At 36.8% G+C, this 17,117-nt stretch overlaps 1 protein-coding gene across 1 annotated transcript in view; it reads right to left on the bottom strand.

Moving 5' to 3' along the window:
- Nucleotides 1–673: 673 nt before the first annotated feature.
- The window catches only part of PCDH11X (protocadherin 11 X-linked), a 924,479-nt gene continuing 908,035 nt past the window's right edge, over nt 674–17,117 (bottom strand). The window contains exon 7 of the mRNA XM_052663288.1: nt 674–1,350. Coding sequence (XP_052519248.1) covers nt 674–1,350 — 677 coding nt within the window. The remainder of the gene's footprint in view (nt 1,351–17,117) is intronic.

Genomic DNA, 17,117 nt, shown 5'->3' with positions numbered 1-17,117 from the left:
TACTAGTAACAAAAAAGTGGAGACAACAACAAATATCAAGCAAAAAGGCAAAATGTTACATCTTCTAATGTTGTCTAAACAAAAGTTTAAATGGAATAAAGGTACTCTTGGAAAATCAGATATTTTCTAGTTTTCCATTGGCTATGTACTGAGTCCAGAAAAAACAGAATGGAAAACAATCAGTAATATTGAAGATGTTTGTGAAAAGAAAAATATATAGTGCATCAGAAGTAATATATGCTATCTTATTATCTGTCATGATAAGACTTTCTGTACAAAGGAATGTAACTTTTTTCAATTTTTTAAAAATACATTTTTTATTTATTTGTGCTATCTTTAATTTTTCATCAGTTTTCACTTTTCAGCATTCAGATTTTTTTATATATTCATAGTTAATAATTTCATTTTTGGAGATATTGTACATACTATTATTTTTTAATTTTGGTTTATAATTGTTCCAATTTCCAATTGGTGATATATAGAAATATAATTAATCAAATTGTAAATTTATTTTAACTTTTGACTAAGGGTCTAGCTCTAGACTTGATTCTATTATAAACTTCTATTTACATAGCTATTTACAAATCTAACAATTCAAAGTACTCACTGAAATTGGATTTCAAACTTTGATTATAAACATCTTGTTGGAAAATGTGAAATAGCTGTTTCAGCTTTATAAGGGATGTTCTTCCATAATGGGAGAATCACACCTAGAGGGTCTAGCCTGTTGGCCTGGAGTGAAGGTTGTCAAGGGAATGATTTTAATCGAATCATCACTAGGATGAAGTCTTTTAGACATGGCATAAAAATTAGATCTTGTACTACCTTGTGCTCCTTGGTCAAGAGAAAGTAGTCCTTCAGGGCCAGCACCTTGCCCCCAACCCTGCTGCAGACCCATTGGTGGTTGCGCAAGGCTGCGATGAAGGGCAGCAGGCTGTGGCAGAGGAGGACTGCAGTGGATTGCAGCAGCCTGTGCCAGGGGAGGGCTGTAGTAAAGGGCTGAGGCCTGTGCTGGTAGAGGGCTGTGGCAAAGAGCCTGTGCTAGAGGTGGGCTGTGGTGGAGAGCAGAGGTCTGTGCTGGTGGAGGGCTGTGGCATAGTGCTACAGCCTGAGCCATTGGAGGGCTGTGGCAGAGAGCAACTGTCTGTGTCACCAGAGGGTTGCGTCGGCGAAGCGTTGTCTGTGTTGGGGGAGGGCTGTGGCATATAGCAGAGGCCTGTGCCTGTGAAGGGTTGGAATGCATCAGAGAAGCTGGCATCCAGCAGGCATCAGAGTGGCCCAAGATGAGACATTCTTGAGTGCAGTTGTCAGAGGCCTCTTCCACAGTAGGTTGAATAGTTATTTCTGCAGCTGTTAAGGTGGGAAACAAATGATAAAATTTATGTTTCAAAATCATGTGTTTATTAGCTACTTAAATCATTTGCTACATGAATGCTTAATAATGTATATATAAATGCATCAGAGACTTCTAATATTTTCATAATTGGTACTCGATTTGTCACAAAGTAATTCCTATGGTAATATGAATAATCTGGAGTGGGTGGATGGCATTTCATTCTTATAAGTAGGATATTTTGGCTTAGTCTCCCAAATGTAGTTTAAATTGTGTTTATGACTGTGAATGGAAGCTGTGGTCATTGATCTATACACACAAATCCATTGAAATATGGTCCTGACTAACACAAAAGGTTGACATGAGTGAAATGGATGGAAAAACCAGTACAGAAACATGTAATGAACTAACCAATTATAGCTAACAGTTTGGCTAAGAATATAATTAATTACTCTGAGAATAGAGCTAAGAATAAATTAGGTTAATTTGGAAATAGTTTATTGAATTCTAAGATATGGCTTTCAGTTTAAGGAATGAAATATAGCTATACTTATCTCAAAGTCAATTGATTTCTGTATTCTTTATTTTCAGAAATTGTGGCAAATCAGAGTTCAGCAACATAAAGGATTACAGATCTAAAATACTTAGCTCTAAACTAAAAAACTTTTTAAAACTCCTTTATAAGCCTTCTGTAAAAATTTAAAATGCCAATAGGTATCAAATGTCAATAAGCATACTACACAAAGACTAGCAAAGGAAAGACAGAGTAGCTATATCAATATAAAAATTGACTTTAGAGCAGAGTGCTATTAGAAATAATGAAGAATATTATATTATAATTTTTTAAAAGGTCATTTATCTAAGAGATACAATCCTAAAAGTCAAAAATAGAAATTCATATTCCTGTAAATCCTCAACAGGATATAGAGCCCAGGTACTGTCATTATCCTATCATACTTAAAGCCAAGGAATAAAATACATCAGAAATGATTGTCACAGATAAGACTAATTTTCTCCATTAGATAACCATTTACTTTTCTTCACTTACAAGACACTTAAAAAATGTCCCTTTGAGATTAACATTTTTAAAAATCTATATTTTTGCACAGTTATATTTTAGAAATATTCGGGAAGGTAAAATTTTATGTATTTGGAATGATATTAAATCCTAAAAGCATGCAAGGAAATATACAAACATACACATAATTATGTTTTACTTCCTTGCCATCAGAAAAACAACTGATTTGGCAGCCTTAAGTTTTACAATAAAGGAATACATAATAGTTTCAGCATTGAGTTATTTGCTTCTTTATGATGAGGAAATAGATATCAAGTGATTTTCATTGAAATTTGTGATTTATAAAAATTCCTTTTTTAAGAGTTTTATTGAGATATAATTCATGTGTGTGCCATAAAATCCACTCATTTAAAGTGAATAATTCAATAATATTTAGTCACATAATTGTGCCACTGTCATCAAAATCAATTTTGAGACATCCTTATCACTGCAAAAAGAAACCTGGTATCCATTAGCATTCACTGGCCACTTCTCCACATACTCCACAGCCCTAAGCAACCATATCAAACTCCATAGACCTAAGCTACTATTAATCTACCTTTCTCTTCTATAGATTTTCCAATTCTAGACATGTAATATTAATGGGATCCTTTCAGTGAAGTATTTTGAGACTTGTTTGATTCATTTAGCATAATGTTTTGAAGGTTTCTCCATTTTGTAGCATGTGTCAGTACTTAATTTTTTTTTTCATTGCTCAAGATTATACTTCGTATGATTATGCCACATTTTATTTATCCATTCATCAATTGGTGTACATTTGAGTTGTTTTTGATGAGTAATGTTGTTATGAATATTGTTTAAAAGTTTTTGTGTAGACACAGTTATTCATTTCTTTTGGGAATATACCTATGTATGGAGTTGCTGGATCATATGGGGTCAATTCTATATTTAATGTGAAGAACTGCCAAATTCTTTTCCCAAATTGACTGCACAATTTTAAATTCCCACCAGAAATATATTAAGTTTCCAATTCCTCCACTCAATTTCTGCAAAAATTCTGTTTGGATTTTGCAGATTTTGATAGGATTGTATTGAATCTGAAAATCAGTTTGTGATTTTAACAATATTAAGACTTTAACAGTGTTAAATTTTCCTATCTTTGAATATTGAATGTCTTTCCACTTGTTTATATCTTTAATTTATTTCAGTATGTATGTATGCGTTAGTCGCCCAAAACTCTAAATAAAAAGTGGAAATCTAAATTGAATGTTTCAAATACTTTTACTATCCATTTGACCATATTAAACCAAACTCCTAACTGTCAATCCATTGTGCCCTGGGCTATGCTAAGTCACTCCAGTTGTATCTGACTCTTTGTGACCCTGTGGACTGTATCCCACCAGGCTCTCTGTCCATGGGATTTCCCAGGCAAGAATACTGGAGTGATTTCCAGTATACTGGAAGATTTCCTCCTCCAGGGGAATCTTCCTGACCCAGGGATTGAACCTGAGTCTCCCACACTGCAGGCAGATTCTTTAATTTCTTTCAGTAGTTATTTCAAGTTTTTCAGAGTAAAAACTTCACATTTCCTTTTTTGAATTTGCTCCTAAGTATTTTATTCCACTGTAAATGGAAGTGTTTCCTTAATTTCTTTTTTGGAATGTTTATTGCTTGAATATAGAAGTACACTTGATTTTTATATATTGCTCTTAAAGCCTGTAAACTCCCCAGCTTGATTATTAGTTTTAATAGGTTTTTAATGGATTTCTTAAGATTTTCTGTATACAAGATCTGCTCAATATTATGTGGCAGCCTGGATGGGTGGAGAGTTCAAGGGAGAATCAATACATATATATGTATAGCTGAGTCAATCTGCTGTGCACCTGAAACTATCACAACATTGTTAATAAGCTATATTCCAATATAAAATTAAAAGCTTATTTAAAAAAATACTAAAAGAACAAGGAGCAAAGTATAAATCTTCTTTCAAAAATGAAGCAAGAATACAAATGGATGCCTCTGCCCATTTGCTCTGGCATCAATCTGAGCAGTGCAAATCAGGGAACATGAGTGGAAATGAATAAATAAATACTCCATCAAGATTAAGGTAGAAGAAATAGTAATAGCTCATAAAGGGGGAAACCAAAGACTGCAGAGATTGAGTGCATTGTCCAACATCACAAAGCCAAGAAATTAGAGTTAAGATTCACCTCTGGTTCAGTTTAATTGCAAAGTCTCTCAATTCCTGCTAGTTTCAAAAATTGCTAGTTTCATTTCCCCTCCTATATTTATTTTACATACAAGGGAAACCTGATATGCTTAACAGGTGATCTTTCAGCAGAAACTCTGCAGGCCAGAAGGGAATGGCAGGAGATATATATATATATATATATATATATATATATATATATATATAAAGTATTGAAAAGGAAAAATCTACAACCAAGATTACTGTACCTGGCAAAGATCTCATTCAAAATTGAAGGAGAAATCAAAAGCTTTTCAGACAAGCAAAAGTTAAGAGAATTCAGTACCACCAAACCAGTTTTACAACGAATGTTAAAGGAACTTATATTGTCAAAAAATAAAAAAGAAGAAAAAAGATCTACAAAATCAGCCCCAAACATTTAAGAAAATGGCAAAAGTAACTATATCTATTTGTAATTACTTTAAATGCAAATGGACTAAATGCTCAACCAAAAGGCACAGACTGGCTTAATGAATACAAAAACAAGACCCATATACATGTTATCTACAAGATACCCAATTCAGCCCTAAGATATAGACTGAAAGGGCAAGGATGGAAAAATATATTCCATGAAAATGGAAAGCAAAGACAGCTTGAGTAGCAATCCTCATATCAGAAAAAATAGACCCTAAAATAAATAATATTACAAGAGATAAAGAAGGACACTAAATAATGATCAAGGGATCAATCCAAGAGGAAGACATAACAATTGTAAATACCTGGAAACCTATATTCAGGTCAGGAAACAAAAGTTAGAACTGGACATGGAAAAACAGACTGGTTCCAAATAAGAAAAGCAGTATGTCAAGGCTGTATATTGTCACGCTGCTTATTTAATTTATATGCAGAGTACATCATGAGAAGCCCTGGGCTGGAAGAAGCACAAGCTGGAATCAAGATTGCTGCAAGAAATATCAATAACCTCAGATATGCAGATGACACCACCCTTATGGCAGAAAGTGAAGAGGAACTCAAAAGCCTCTTGATGAAAGTGAAAGAGGAGAGTGAAACAGTTGGCTTAAAGCTCAACATTAAAAAAACTAAGATCATGGCATCTGGTCCAATCACTTCATGGCAAATAGATGGGGAAACAGTGGAAACAGTGTCAGACTTTATTTTTTGGGCTCCAAAATCACTGCAGATGGTGACTGCAGCCATGAAATTAAAAGACACTTACTCCTTGGAAGGAAAGTTATGACTAACCTAGATAGCATATTCAAAAGCAAAGACATTACTTGGCCAACAAAGGTCCGTCTAGTCAAGGCTATGGTTTTTCCAGTAGTCATGAATGGATGTGAGAGTTGGACTGTGAAGAAAGCTGAGCACTGAGGAATTGATGCTTTTGAACTGTGGTGTTGGAGAAGACTCTTGAGAGTCACTTGGACTGCAAGGAGTTCCAACCAGTCCATTCTGAAGGAGATCAGTCCTGGGTGTTCTTTGGAAGGAATGATGCTAAAGCTGAAACTCCAGTACTTTGGCCACCTCATGTGAAGATTTGACTCATTGGAAAAGACTCTGATGCTGGGAGGGATTGGGGGCAGGAGGAATAGGGGACGACATAGGATGAGATGGTTAGATGGCATCACCAACTCGATGGACATGGTTTTGGGTGAACTCTGGGAGTTGGTGATGGACAGGGAGGCCTTATTTGCTGCAATTCATGGGGTCACAAAGAGTCGGACATGACTGAGTGACTGAACTGATGCACTGGACATAATGGCAAACCACTGCAGTACTCTTGCCTAGAAAATCCCATGGAGAGAGGATCCGGGAGCAGGCTACTGTCCATGGGGTTGCAAAGAGTCAGACATGACTGAGCGACTTTACTTTCTTTCACTTATGCACTGGACATAGGAGCTCCTCAATACATAAGACAAACACTAACAGACATAAAAAGAGAAATTGACAGTAACACAATAATAGTAGGAGATTTTAACACCCAACTCAGAGAAATTCACAGATCATCAAAACGGAAAATTAATAAGGAACACCAGTCTTAAATGATACATTAGATGAGATAGATCTCATTGGTATCTTCAGGACACTCCATCCAAATGCAGAGGAATACACCTTCTCAGTACACATAGAGCATTCTCCAGGATAAACCACATCTTGGGTCACAAATCAAACTTCAGTGAATTTAAGAAAATTAAAATTATATCAATCATCTTCTCTGACCCCAACCCTATGGGACTAGATATCAATTATAAGAAAAAAAAATGTAAGAAACACAAACACATGTAGATTAAACAACACATTTCTAAATAACCAACAGGTTACTGAAGAAATCAAAAGGGATATCAAAAAATTTCTAGAAACAAATGACAATGAAAACACAACAACTCAAAACCTATGGGTTTTGATTCCTATTTGATTTCCATTTTAGTTCACTGATTTCTAAAATGTCGATATTCACTCTTGTTATCTCTTGTTTGACCACTTCCAATTTACCTTGATTCACGGACCTAATATTCTAAGTCCTATGCAATATTGTTCTTTACAGTATTGGACTTTACTTCCATCACCAGTCACATTCACAACTAGGTGTTGTTTTCCCTTTGGCTCAGCCTCTTCATTTCTTCTGGAGCTATTTCTCCATTTTTCTCCGTAGAATACCATATTGGGCTCCTACCGACCTGGGGAGTTCATTGTTCAGTGTCATATATTTTTGCTTTTTCATACTATTCATGGGGTTCTGAGGGCAAGAATATTAAAGTGATTTGTCATTCCCTTCTCCAGTGGATCACATTTTGTCAGAACTCTCCACCATGTTGTCTGTTTTGCGTAGCTCTACACAGCATGAACCATAGTTTCACTGAATTAGACAAGGCTGTGATTCATGTGATCAGTTTGATTTATTTTCTGTAATTGTGGCTTTCATTCTGTCTGCCTTCTGATGAATAAGGATGAAGATTGTGGAAGCTTCCTAATGGGAGCAACTGACTGTAGGGTATTCTGGGTTTTACTCTGGCCAGGGCCATGCTCACTAAATCTTTAATCCAATTTTCTGTTGATGAGTGGTGTTGTGTTCCCTCGCTGTACTTTGACCTGAGGCCAAACTATGGTAGGGGTAATGGCAGTAAAGGTGACCTCCTACAAATGGGTTTAGGCCAGCATGTCGGAACTCTCAGGACTGTAATTTTCAGTGCCCCTGACCCCATGGCAGGGCTCTGTCGACCCATGGCTCTGCCAGAGACTCCTGGACACTCACAGGCAAGTCTGGCTCAGTCTCTTGTGAGGCCACTGCTCCTTTCTCCTGGGTCCTGGTGCACACAAGGTTTTGTTTGTGCTCTCCAAGTGTCTGTTTCCCCAGTCCTGTGGAAGTTCTGTAATCATCTAATGGAGTAAATGGGTTATCATTTATAAATTACATACATATATTTTTATCACATACATTTTAAGAAATGTCATGTTTTCCTTGTATTTTCAACCATTTTGTAAGAAATATATGATTAATCTGTTGCATTAAAACAGTTTATTTATCCACATCATTAATTAAACTTTAATTTGCTGTGAAAAAAAAGTGTTGTTTCAATGAAGAATGTCTTTGTGATTATGTTTTTATAGCACATACAGTTGTCTTTGAAATCTTGTAATGAGTAATTCAAGTACAGGTTGCCTTTGATACAAACATTAAAATTATAGTTCATTAGGTTAACTTTGACTAATTGCTTGTCCATCAAATATCTGTACAAACATTCTAATGCTCCTCATTAAAAAACTTCAGGTAGTGTATTGAATCTTTAATATGCCTAATACAATGGGAGCACCAATCACTGTTCCTAAAAAAAAAAAATTGAAATAATTGTTTTTTTAATGCTAGCATGCCACAACTCCCAGGACTGTGGTATTCAGTACCCTGAATGTTACATGTCACATGTGTTCTTCATGTGACGTTTACTGTACAATTATAATGTCTACATTAATAAAAGCAAGCAATTAGGTTTATCTCTTGACCAATTAAAATGTACTTGCATTATTAGTGTAAGGTTATATAAAGGATTACTTGTTCAATAACTTATCTCTAGTGTATATGCAAATCAATATAAGCACCAGTAGAAAAGCAAGTACCACGTAATTTGTGCTTCAAAAAAGAAAAGCAACTTTTTCCTCTTGCTCAAAGGCAATCATTATTTTGATACTAGGAACATAATAAGTTTGATTAATTAAAATACAAAATACTGGGAGAAGTCCTAAGATGGTGGAGAAATAGGACAGGGATACCACTTTCTCCCCCACAAATTCATTGAAAGAACATTTGAAAGCTGAGAAAATTCCACAAAACAATTTCTGAATGCTGGCAGAGGGCATAAGGCACCCAGAAAGGCAGTCCCTAGTCTTTGAAAGGAGGTAGGACAAAATATAAAAGATAAAAAGAGAGACAAAAGAGGTAGGGACGGAGATCCTTCCTGGGAAGGGAGTCTTAAAAGAGGAGAAATTTCTAAACACCAGAAAACTCTCTCACTGGCGGGTCTGTGGGGAATCTTGGAATTTCAGAGGGCAACATAACTGGGATGAAAAATAAATAAATAAATAAATAAAATCCACAGATTACATGCCTAATGGCAACTCCCAGCACTTGCAGCTGTGACAGCAAGCGGGGGCTGAACAGGGAGGCCAGGGCTGCATTGCTTAGGGTAAGGACCAGGCCCAAATACTGTGAGGGCAATCTGAGGGAACTAAAGCAACCCAAACTGTGGAATAGCCAGAGAAAGAGAGAGAGAGACAAAAAAAAAGAGAGAGAGAGAGAACTATCCCATTAACAGCCCTAACCTGAGGCACTGCCAGGCCCGCTCACAGAACAAAGGACTGAGAGAATACCAGAGGAGAACTAGCAGGCTGTGGACTGGCCCATCCCCCTCTGGAGACAAGCAGACAGGGCTGGGTTGGGGCGGGGGGGGGGTGGCAGCCAGAGCCAGAAACGGGCAATTGCCGCCCCAGAGAGGTGCCCTCTACCAAACTGCAAGCAGGCTCCATTGCTAACCAAGAGTTCTTGGGATTCTGGATGGTTGACATCTGCCAGGAGGGTTGCAGCCAGAGATCAGCTCACCAGAAAAGACACATGGCACACCTGAGAAGGCACGCCCATTGTACACCCAGAAAATCAATGACTGGGATGGGGAAGGCAGTAAGGTACACTGCCCACCTGGAGGTGACTACACTCATAAAGCATCTGGTCATGTGAGCTGCTCAGACCTGGGAAGGGCACAGTACTCAGGCCAAATGGAGTCTTCACCTTTGTGGAGTACTCGAGAACCTGAACCTGAGAGGCTTAGACCTGGAAAGTGCATGTGACCCAGGGCCCGCCTCAGACAGTTCCTGGCAGAGCAACCTTGAGCCTGAGAAGTAGAGACCATGAAAGCACACACGCTGTTAGCGGGGGCAAACCCAGTGCGGCTGAAACACTGCGAGTATGCCCCACACGTACCAGTGATATTTGTTTGCAGTGTTCCTCCTTCTCCACATCACGACCAAACAAGTGAGCCTAAATAAGTAAACACCTTTGCCCCCTTGTGTCAGGGCAGAAATTAAACACTGAAGAGACCAGCAAACAGAAGAAGCTAAAATAAACAGAGGGAACCACTTTGGAAGTGACAGGTGCAACAGATTAAAACCCTGTAGTTAGCATCGACTACATTAGAAGGGGACTATAAATCTTGAGAAGTATAAGTCAGATTAAGGAACTATCTGAAACTTGACTGACCCCACACTGCCCTCAACAGCTCCAGAGAAATTCCTAGATATATTTTTATTATTACCATTTTTAATTTTTTATTTTTAAATCCTCTATCACTCCTTTAATTTTAATTTTTATAATCTACTGCTAAGCTAAGTCACTTCAGTCATGTCCAACACTGTGTGACCCCATAGACAGCAGCCCACCAAGCTCCCCCGTCCCTGAGATTCTTGAAGCAAGAACACCAGAGTGGGTTGCCATTTCCTTCTCCAATGCATGAAAGTGAAAAGTCAAAGTGAAGTCACTCAGTCGTGTCCGACTCTTAGCGACCCCATGGACTGCAGCCCACCAGGCTCCTCCATCCATGGGATTTTCCAGGCAAGAGTACTGGAGTGGGGCGCCATTGCCTTCTCCATTTATAATCTACTATCACCTTGCCAAAAAAAAGACCCTACTCTTAAAGCAAACCATATATGTATATTTTATAATTTTTGTGACTTTTTTTTAACATTGTATTTTTGAGAGTCTAGCCTCTACTGTAGATTTTTAATCTTTGCTTTTTGGTATTTGTTATCAATTTTGTACCTTTAAGAAACCAATCTTTAGTACCCATTTTTACTTGGGGGTGTGAATACTGGCTTGATTGCTCTCTCCCTCTTTTGACACTCCATTTTCTCCACTAGGTCGCCTCTATCTCCCTCCTCCCTCTTCTCTTCTCCATGTAACCCTGTGAACCTCTCCAGGTGTCCTTCACTGTGGATAAATTTTTCCTCATTAACCTAAATATTTTATCTTTGGTGCTGTATAGATGGAGAAGGCTTGAGGCTACTGTAAGAATAACATTGAAATCCAGAGGCAGGAGGCTTAAGTTCAAAACCTGAAAACACCAGAGAACTCCTGACTCCAGGTTACATTAATCTATAAGAGCTCATCCAAAAACCTCCATACCACAATGAAACCAAGCACCCTCCAAAGGCCAACAAGTTCCAGAGCAAGAAATACCACGCTAATTCTCCAGCAGTATAGGAACATAGCCCTGAACTTCAATATAGAGGTTTCCCAAAGTCAGACCAAACCCATTGACACGTCAAAACTCACTACTGGACATCTCATTGCATTCCAGAGAGAGGAAATCCAGCTCCACACACCAGAACACCGACACAAGCTTCCCTAACCAGGAAACCTTGGCAAGGCACACGTCCAACCCAACCCACAGTGGGGAGCCTCCACAATAAAGAGGAACCACAAACTGCCAGGATACAGAAAGGCCACACCAAACACAGCAATCTAAACAAGATGAAAAGGCAGAGAAATATGCAACAGGTAAAGGAACAAGATAAATGCCCACCAAACCAAAAAAAAAAAAAAAAAAAGATGAAGAGATAGGGAATCTATCTTAACAAGAATTCTGAAAAATGATAGTGAAAATGATCCAAAATCTTGAAAACAAAATGAAGTTACAGATAAATAGCCTGGAGACAAGGATATAGAAGATGCAAGAAATGTTTAACAAGGACCTAGAAGAAATAAAAAAAACAATCAATATATAATGAATAATGCAATAAATGAGACAAAAATCACTCTAGAGGGAACCAACCGTAGAATAATGAAGGCAGAAGATAGGATAAGTGAGGTAGAAGATAGAATAGTAGAAATAAATGAAGCAGAGAGTAAGAAAGAAAAAAGAATCAAAAGAAATGAGGACAAGCTGAGAGACCTCTGGGACAATGTTAAGCGACTCAACATTCGAATCATAGGAGTCCCAGAAGAAGAAGACAAAAAGAAAGACCATGAGAAAATACTTGAGATAATAGTTGAAAACTTCCCTAAAATGGGGAAAGAAACAGTCACCCAAGTCCAAGAAAAACAGGCAGTTCCAAACACGATAAACCCAAGGGGAAACACCACAAGACACATATTAATCATATTAACAAAGATCAAACACAAAGAACAGATATTAAAAGCAGCAAGGTAACAACAAAAAATAACACTCAAGGAGATTCCCATAATGATAACAGCTGATCTTTCAATAGAAACTCTTCAGGCCAGAAGGGAATGGCAACACATACTTAAAGTGATAAAAGAAAATAACCTGCAGCCCAGATTATTGTACCCAGCAAGGATCTCATTCAAATATGAAGGAGAAATCAAAAGCTTTACAGACAAGCCAAAGTTGAGAGAATTCAGCACCACAAAACCAGCTCTCCAACAAATGCTAAAGTATCTTTTCTAGACAGGAAACACAGAAAGGATGTATAAAGTTGAACCTAAAACAATAAAGTAAATGGCAATGGGATCATACTTATCAATAATTACCTTAAATGTAAATGGGTTGAATGCCCCAACTAAAAGACAAATATTGGCTGAATGGATACAAAAACAGGACCCCTATATATGTTCTCTACAAGAGACACACCTTGAAACAACGGACACGTATGGACTGAAAGCGAAGGGCTGGAAAAAGATATTCCACGCAAACAGAGACCAAAAGAAAGCAGGAGTAGCAATACTCATGTCAGATAAAATAGACTTTAAAACAAAGGCTGTGAAAAGAGACAAAGAAGGACACTACATAATGATCAAAGGATTAATCCAAGAAGAAGATATAACAATTATAAATATATATGCACCCAACATAGGAGCACCACAATATGTAAGACAAATGCTAACAACTATGAAAGGGGAAATTAACAATAACACAATAACATTGGGAGATTTTAATACCCCACTCAAACCTATGGACAGATCAACTAAACAGAAAATTAACAAGGAAACACAAACTTTAAATGATACAAAAGACCAGTTAGACCTAATGGATATCTATAGGACATTTCACCCTGAAACAATGAATTTCACTTTTTTCTCAAGTGCACACGGAACCTTCTCCAGAATAGATCTCATCCTGGGCCATAAATCTAGCCTTGGTAAACACAAAAAGACTGAAGTCATCTCAAGCATCTTTTCTAACCACAATGCAATAAGATTAGATGTCAATTACAGGAGAAAAACTATTAAAAATTCCAACTTATAGAGGCTGAACAACACGTTGGTGAATAACCAACAAATCACAGAAGAAATCAAAAAAGAAATCAAATATGCATAGAAATGAATGAAAAGGAAAACACAACAACCCAAACCTATGGGACACTGTAAAACCTAATGGGAAGGTTCATAGCAATACTGGCTTACCTCAAGAAACAAGAAAAAAGTCAAATAAAAAACCTAACTCTGACCTGGAGGGATGGTATGGAGAGGGAGGTGGAAGGAGGGTTAAGGATGGGGAACACGTGTACACCTGTGGTGGATTCATGTTGATGTATGGCAAAACCAATACAAATATTGCAAAGTAATTAGCCTCCAATTAAAATAAATAAATTTATATTTGAAAAAAATGACCCAACTCTACACCTAAAGCAACTAAAAAAGGAAGAAATGAAGAACCCCAGGGTGAGAAGAAGGAAGGAAATGTTAAAAATTAGGGCATAATTAAATGCAAAAGAAACAAAAGAGACCATAGCAAAAATAACAAAGCTAAAAGCTGGTTCTTTGAGAAGATAAATAAAATTAACAAACCATTAGCTAGACTCATCAATAAAAAAAGAGAAAAAAATCAAATCAACAAATTAGAAATGAAAATGGAGAAATCACAACAGACAACACAGAAATATAAAGGATCATAAGAGACTACTATCAGCAAATATATGCCAATAAAACAGACAACTTGGAAGAAATGGACAAATTCTTAGAAAAGTACAACTTTCCAAAACTGAACAAGGAATAAATAGAAAACCTTAACAGACCCATCACAAGCACAGAAACTGAAACTGTAATCACAAATCTTCCAAGAAACAATAGCCCAGGACCGCTCGGCTTCACAGCTGAATTCTACCAAAAAGTTAGAGAACAGCTAACACTTATCCTACTCAAACTCTTCCAGAACATTGCAGAGGAAGGTAAACTTCCAAACTAATTCTATAAGGCCACCATCTCTCTAATACCACAACCAGACAAAGACAACACAAAAAAGAAAACTACAGGCCAATATCACTGATGAACATAGATGCAAAGATCCTTAACAAAATTCTAGGAAAAATAATCCAACAGCATATTAAAAAGATCATATGTCATGACCAAGTGGGCTTTATCCCAGGGATTGCAAGGATTCTTCAATATCTGCAAATCATTCAATGCAATACACCACATTAACAAATTGAAAGAAAAAAAACATATGATTATCTCAATAGATGCAGAGAAAGCCTTTGAAAAAATTCAACATCCATTTATGACAAAAACCCTCCAGAAAGAAAGAATAGAGGGAACATACCTCAACATAATAAAAGTTATATATGACAAACCCACAGCAAACATCATCCTCAATGGTGAAAAACTGAAATCATTTCCCCTAAAGTCAGGAGCAAAGCAAGGGTGCCCACTCTCACCACTACTATTCAACATAGTTTTGGTCATAGCAATCAGAGCATAAAAAGAAATAAAAAGGAATCCAGATCAGAAAAGAAGAAGTAAAACTCTCACTGTTTGCAGATGACGTGATCCTCTACATAGAAAACCTTAGACTCCACCAGAAAATTACTAGAGCTAATCAATGAATATAGTAAAGTTGTAGGATATAAAATCAACATGCAGAAATCCCTTGCATTCCTATACACTAACTTGAGAAAACAAAAAGAGAAATTAAGGAAACAATTTCATTCACCATTGCAACAAAAAGAATAAAATACTTAGGAATAAATCTACCTAAAGAAACAAAAGATCTATATATAGAATACTATAAAACACTGATGAAAGAAATCAAAGTTGATACAAATAGATGGGGAAATATACCATGTTCGTGGATTGGAAGAATCAATATAGTGAAAATGAGTACACTACCCAAAGCAATCTATAGATTCAATTCAATCCCTATCAAGCTAGCAACAGTATTTTCCACAGAACTCGAACAAATAATTTCACAATTTGTACAGAAATACAAAACAAAACTCAAATAGCCCAAAGAAGCTTGAAAAAGAAGAATGGAACTGGAGGAATCAACCTACCTGACTTTGGGCTATACTATGGTCGTCAAGACAGTATGGTACTAGCACGAAGACAGAAACATAGATCAGTGGAACAAAATAGAAAGCCCAGAGATAAATCCACGCACATATGGACACCTTATCTTTGACAAAGGAGGCAAGAATATACAATGGATAAAAGACAATCTCTTTAACAAGTGGTGCTGGGAAAACTGGTCAACCACTTGTAAAAGAATGAAAGTAGAAGACTTTCTAACAACATACACAAAAATAAATTCAAAATGGACTGGTGATTCATTTCATATATGATATCATACATGTTTCAATGTCATTCTCCAAAATCATCCCACCCTCTCCCTCTCCCACAGAGTCCGAAAGACCGTTCTATACATCTGTGTCTCTTTTGCTGTCTCACATACAAGATTATCATTACCATCTTTCTAAATTCAATATATATGTGTTAGTATACTGTATTGGTGTTTTTCTTTCTGGCTTACTTCACTCTGTATAATAGGCTCCAGTTTCATCCACCTCATTAGAACTGATTCACATGTATTCTTTTTAATGCCTAAGTAATACTCCATTGTGTATATGTACCACACCTTTCTTATCCATTCCTCTGCTGATGGACATCTAGGTTGTATACCTGTGGTGGATTCATGTTGATGTATTGCAAAACCAATACAATATTATAAAGTAATTAACCTCCAATTAAAATAAATAAATGTATATATAAAAAAAGTTTGGTGGAAAAAAATGAATACAAAATGGATTAAAGATCTAAACCTAAGCTGATAAACTATAAAACTCCTACAGGAAAACATAGAGAAAACCCTCTCTGACAAAAATCACAGCAGGATTCTCTATGACCTACCTCCCAGAGTAATGGAAATACTTGTGGTGGATTCATGTTGATGTATGGCAAAACCAATACAGTATTGTAAAGTAATTCACCTCCAATTAAAGTAAATAAATTTATGTTAAAAAAGCAAAAATAAACAAATGGGACCTAATTAAACTTAAAAGCTTTTGCAAAAGGAAGGAAACTATAAGCAAGGTGAAAAGACTGCCTTCAGAATGGGAGGAAATAATAGAAAATGAAGCAACTGACAAAGAATTAATCTCAAAAATATACAAGCAACTCCTGCAGCTCAATTCCAGAAAAATAAAAGACCCAATCAAAAAATGGGCCAAAGAACTAAACAGACATTTCTCCAAAGAAGACATACAGATGGCTAACAAAGACATCAAAAGATGCTCAATATCACTCATTATCAGAGAAAAGCAACTCAAAACCACAATGAGGTACCATTTCACGCCAGTCAGAATTGCTGCTATCCAAATGTCTACAAGCGATAAATGCTGGAGAGGGTGTGGAGAAAAGGGAACCTTCTTACACTGTTGGAGGGAATGCAAACTAGTATAGCCACTATGGAAAAAATTGTGGAGATTCCTTAAAAAACTGGAAATAGAACTGCCATATGACCCAGCAATCCCAGTGCTGGGCATACTCACCAAAGAAACCAGAATTGAAAGAGACACGTGTACCCCAATGTTCATTGCAGCACTGTTTATAACAGCAGGTCATAGAAGCAACCTAGATGTCCATTGGCAGACGAATGTATAAGAAAGCTGTGGTACATATACACAATGGAATATTACTCAGCCATTAAAAAGAATACATTTGAATCAGTTCTAATGAGGTGGATGAAACTGGAGCCTAATATACAGAGTGAAGTAAGCCAGAAAGAAAAATATCAATACAGTATACTAACGCATAAAAATATCAATACAGTATACTAACGCAT

Source organism: Budorcas taxicolor, chromosome X (genome assembly GCF_023091745.1).
Source record: "Budorcas taxicolor isolate Tak-1 chromosome X, Takin1.1, whole genome shotgun sequence".
Taxonomy (NCBI): domain Eukaryota; kingdom Metazoa; phylum Chordata; class Mammalia; order Artiodactyla; family Bovidae; genus Budorcas; species Budorcas taxicolor.
This window is presented reverse-complemented; position numbering and strand designations above follow the sequence as displayed.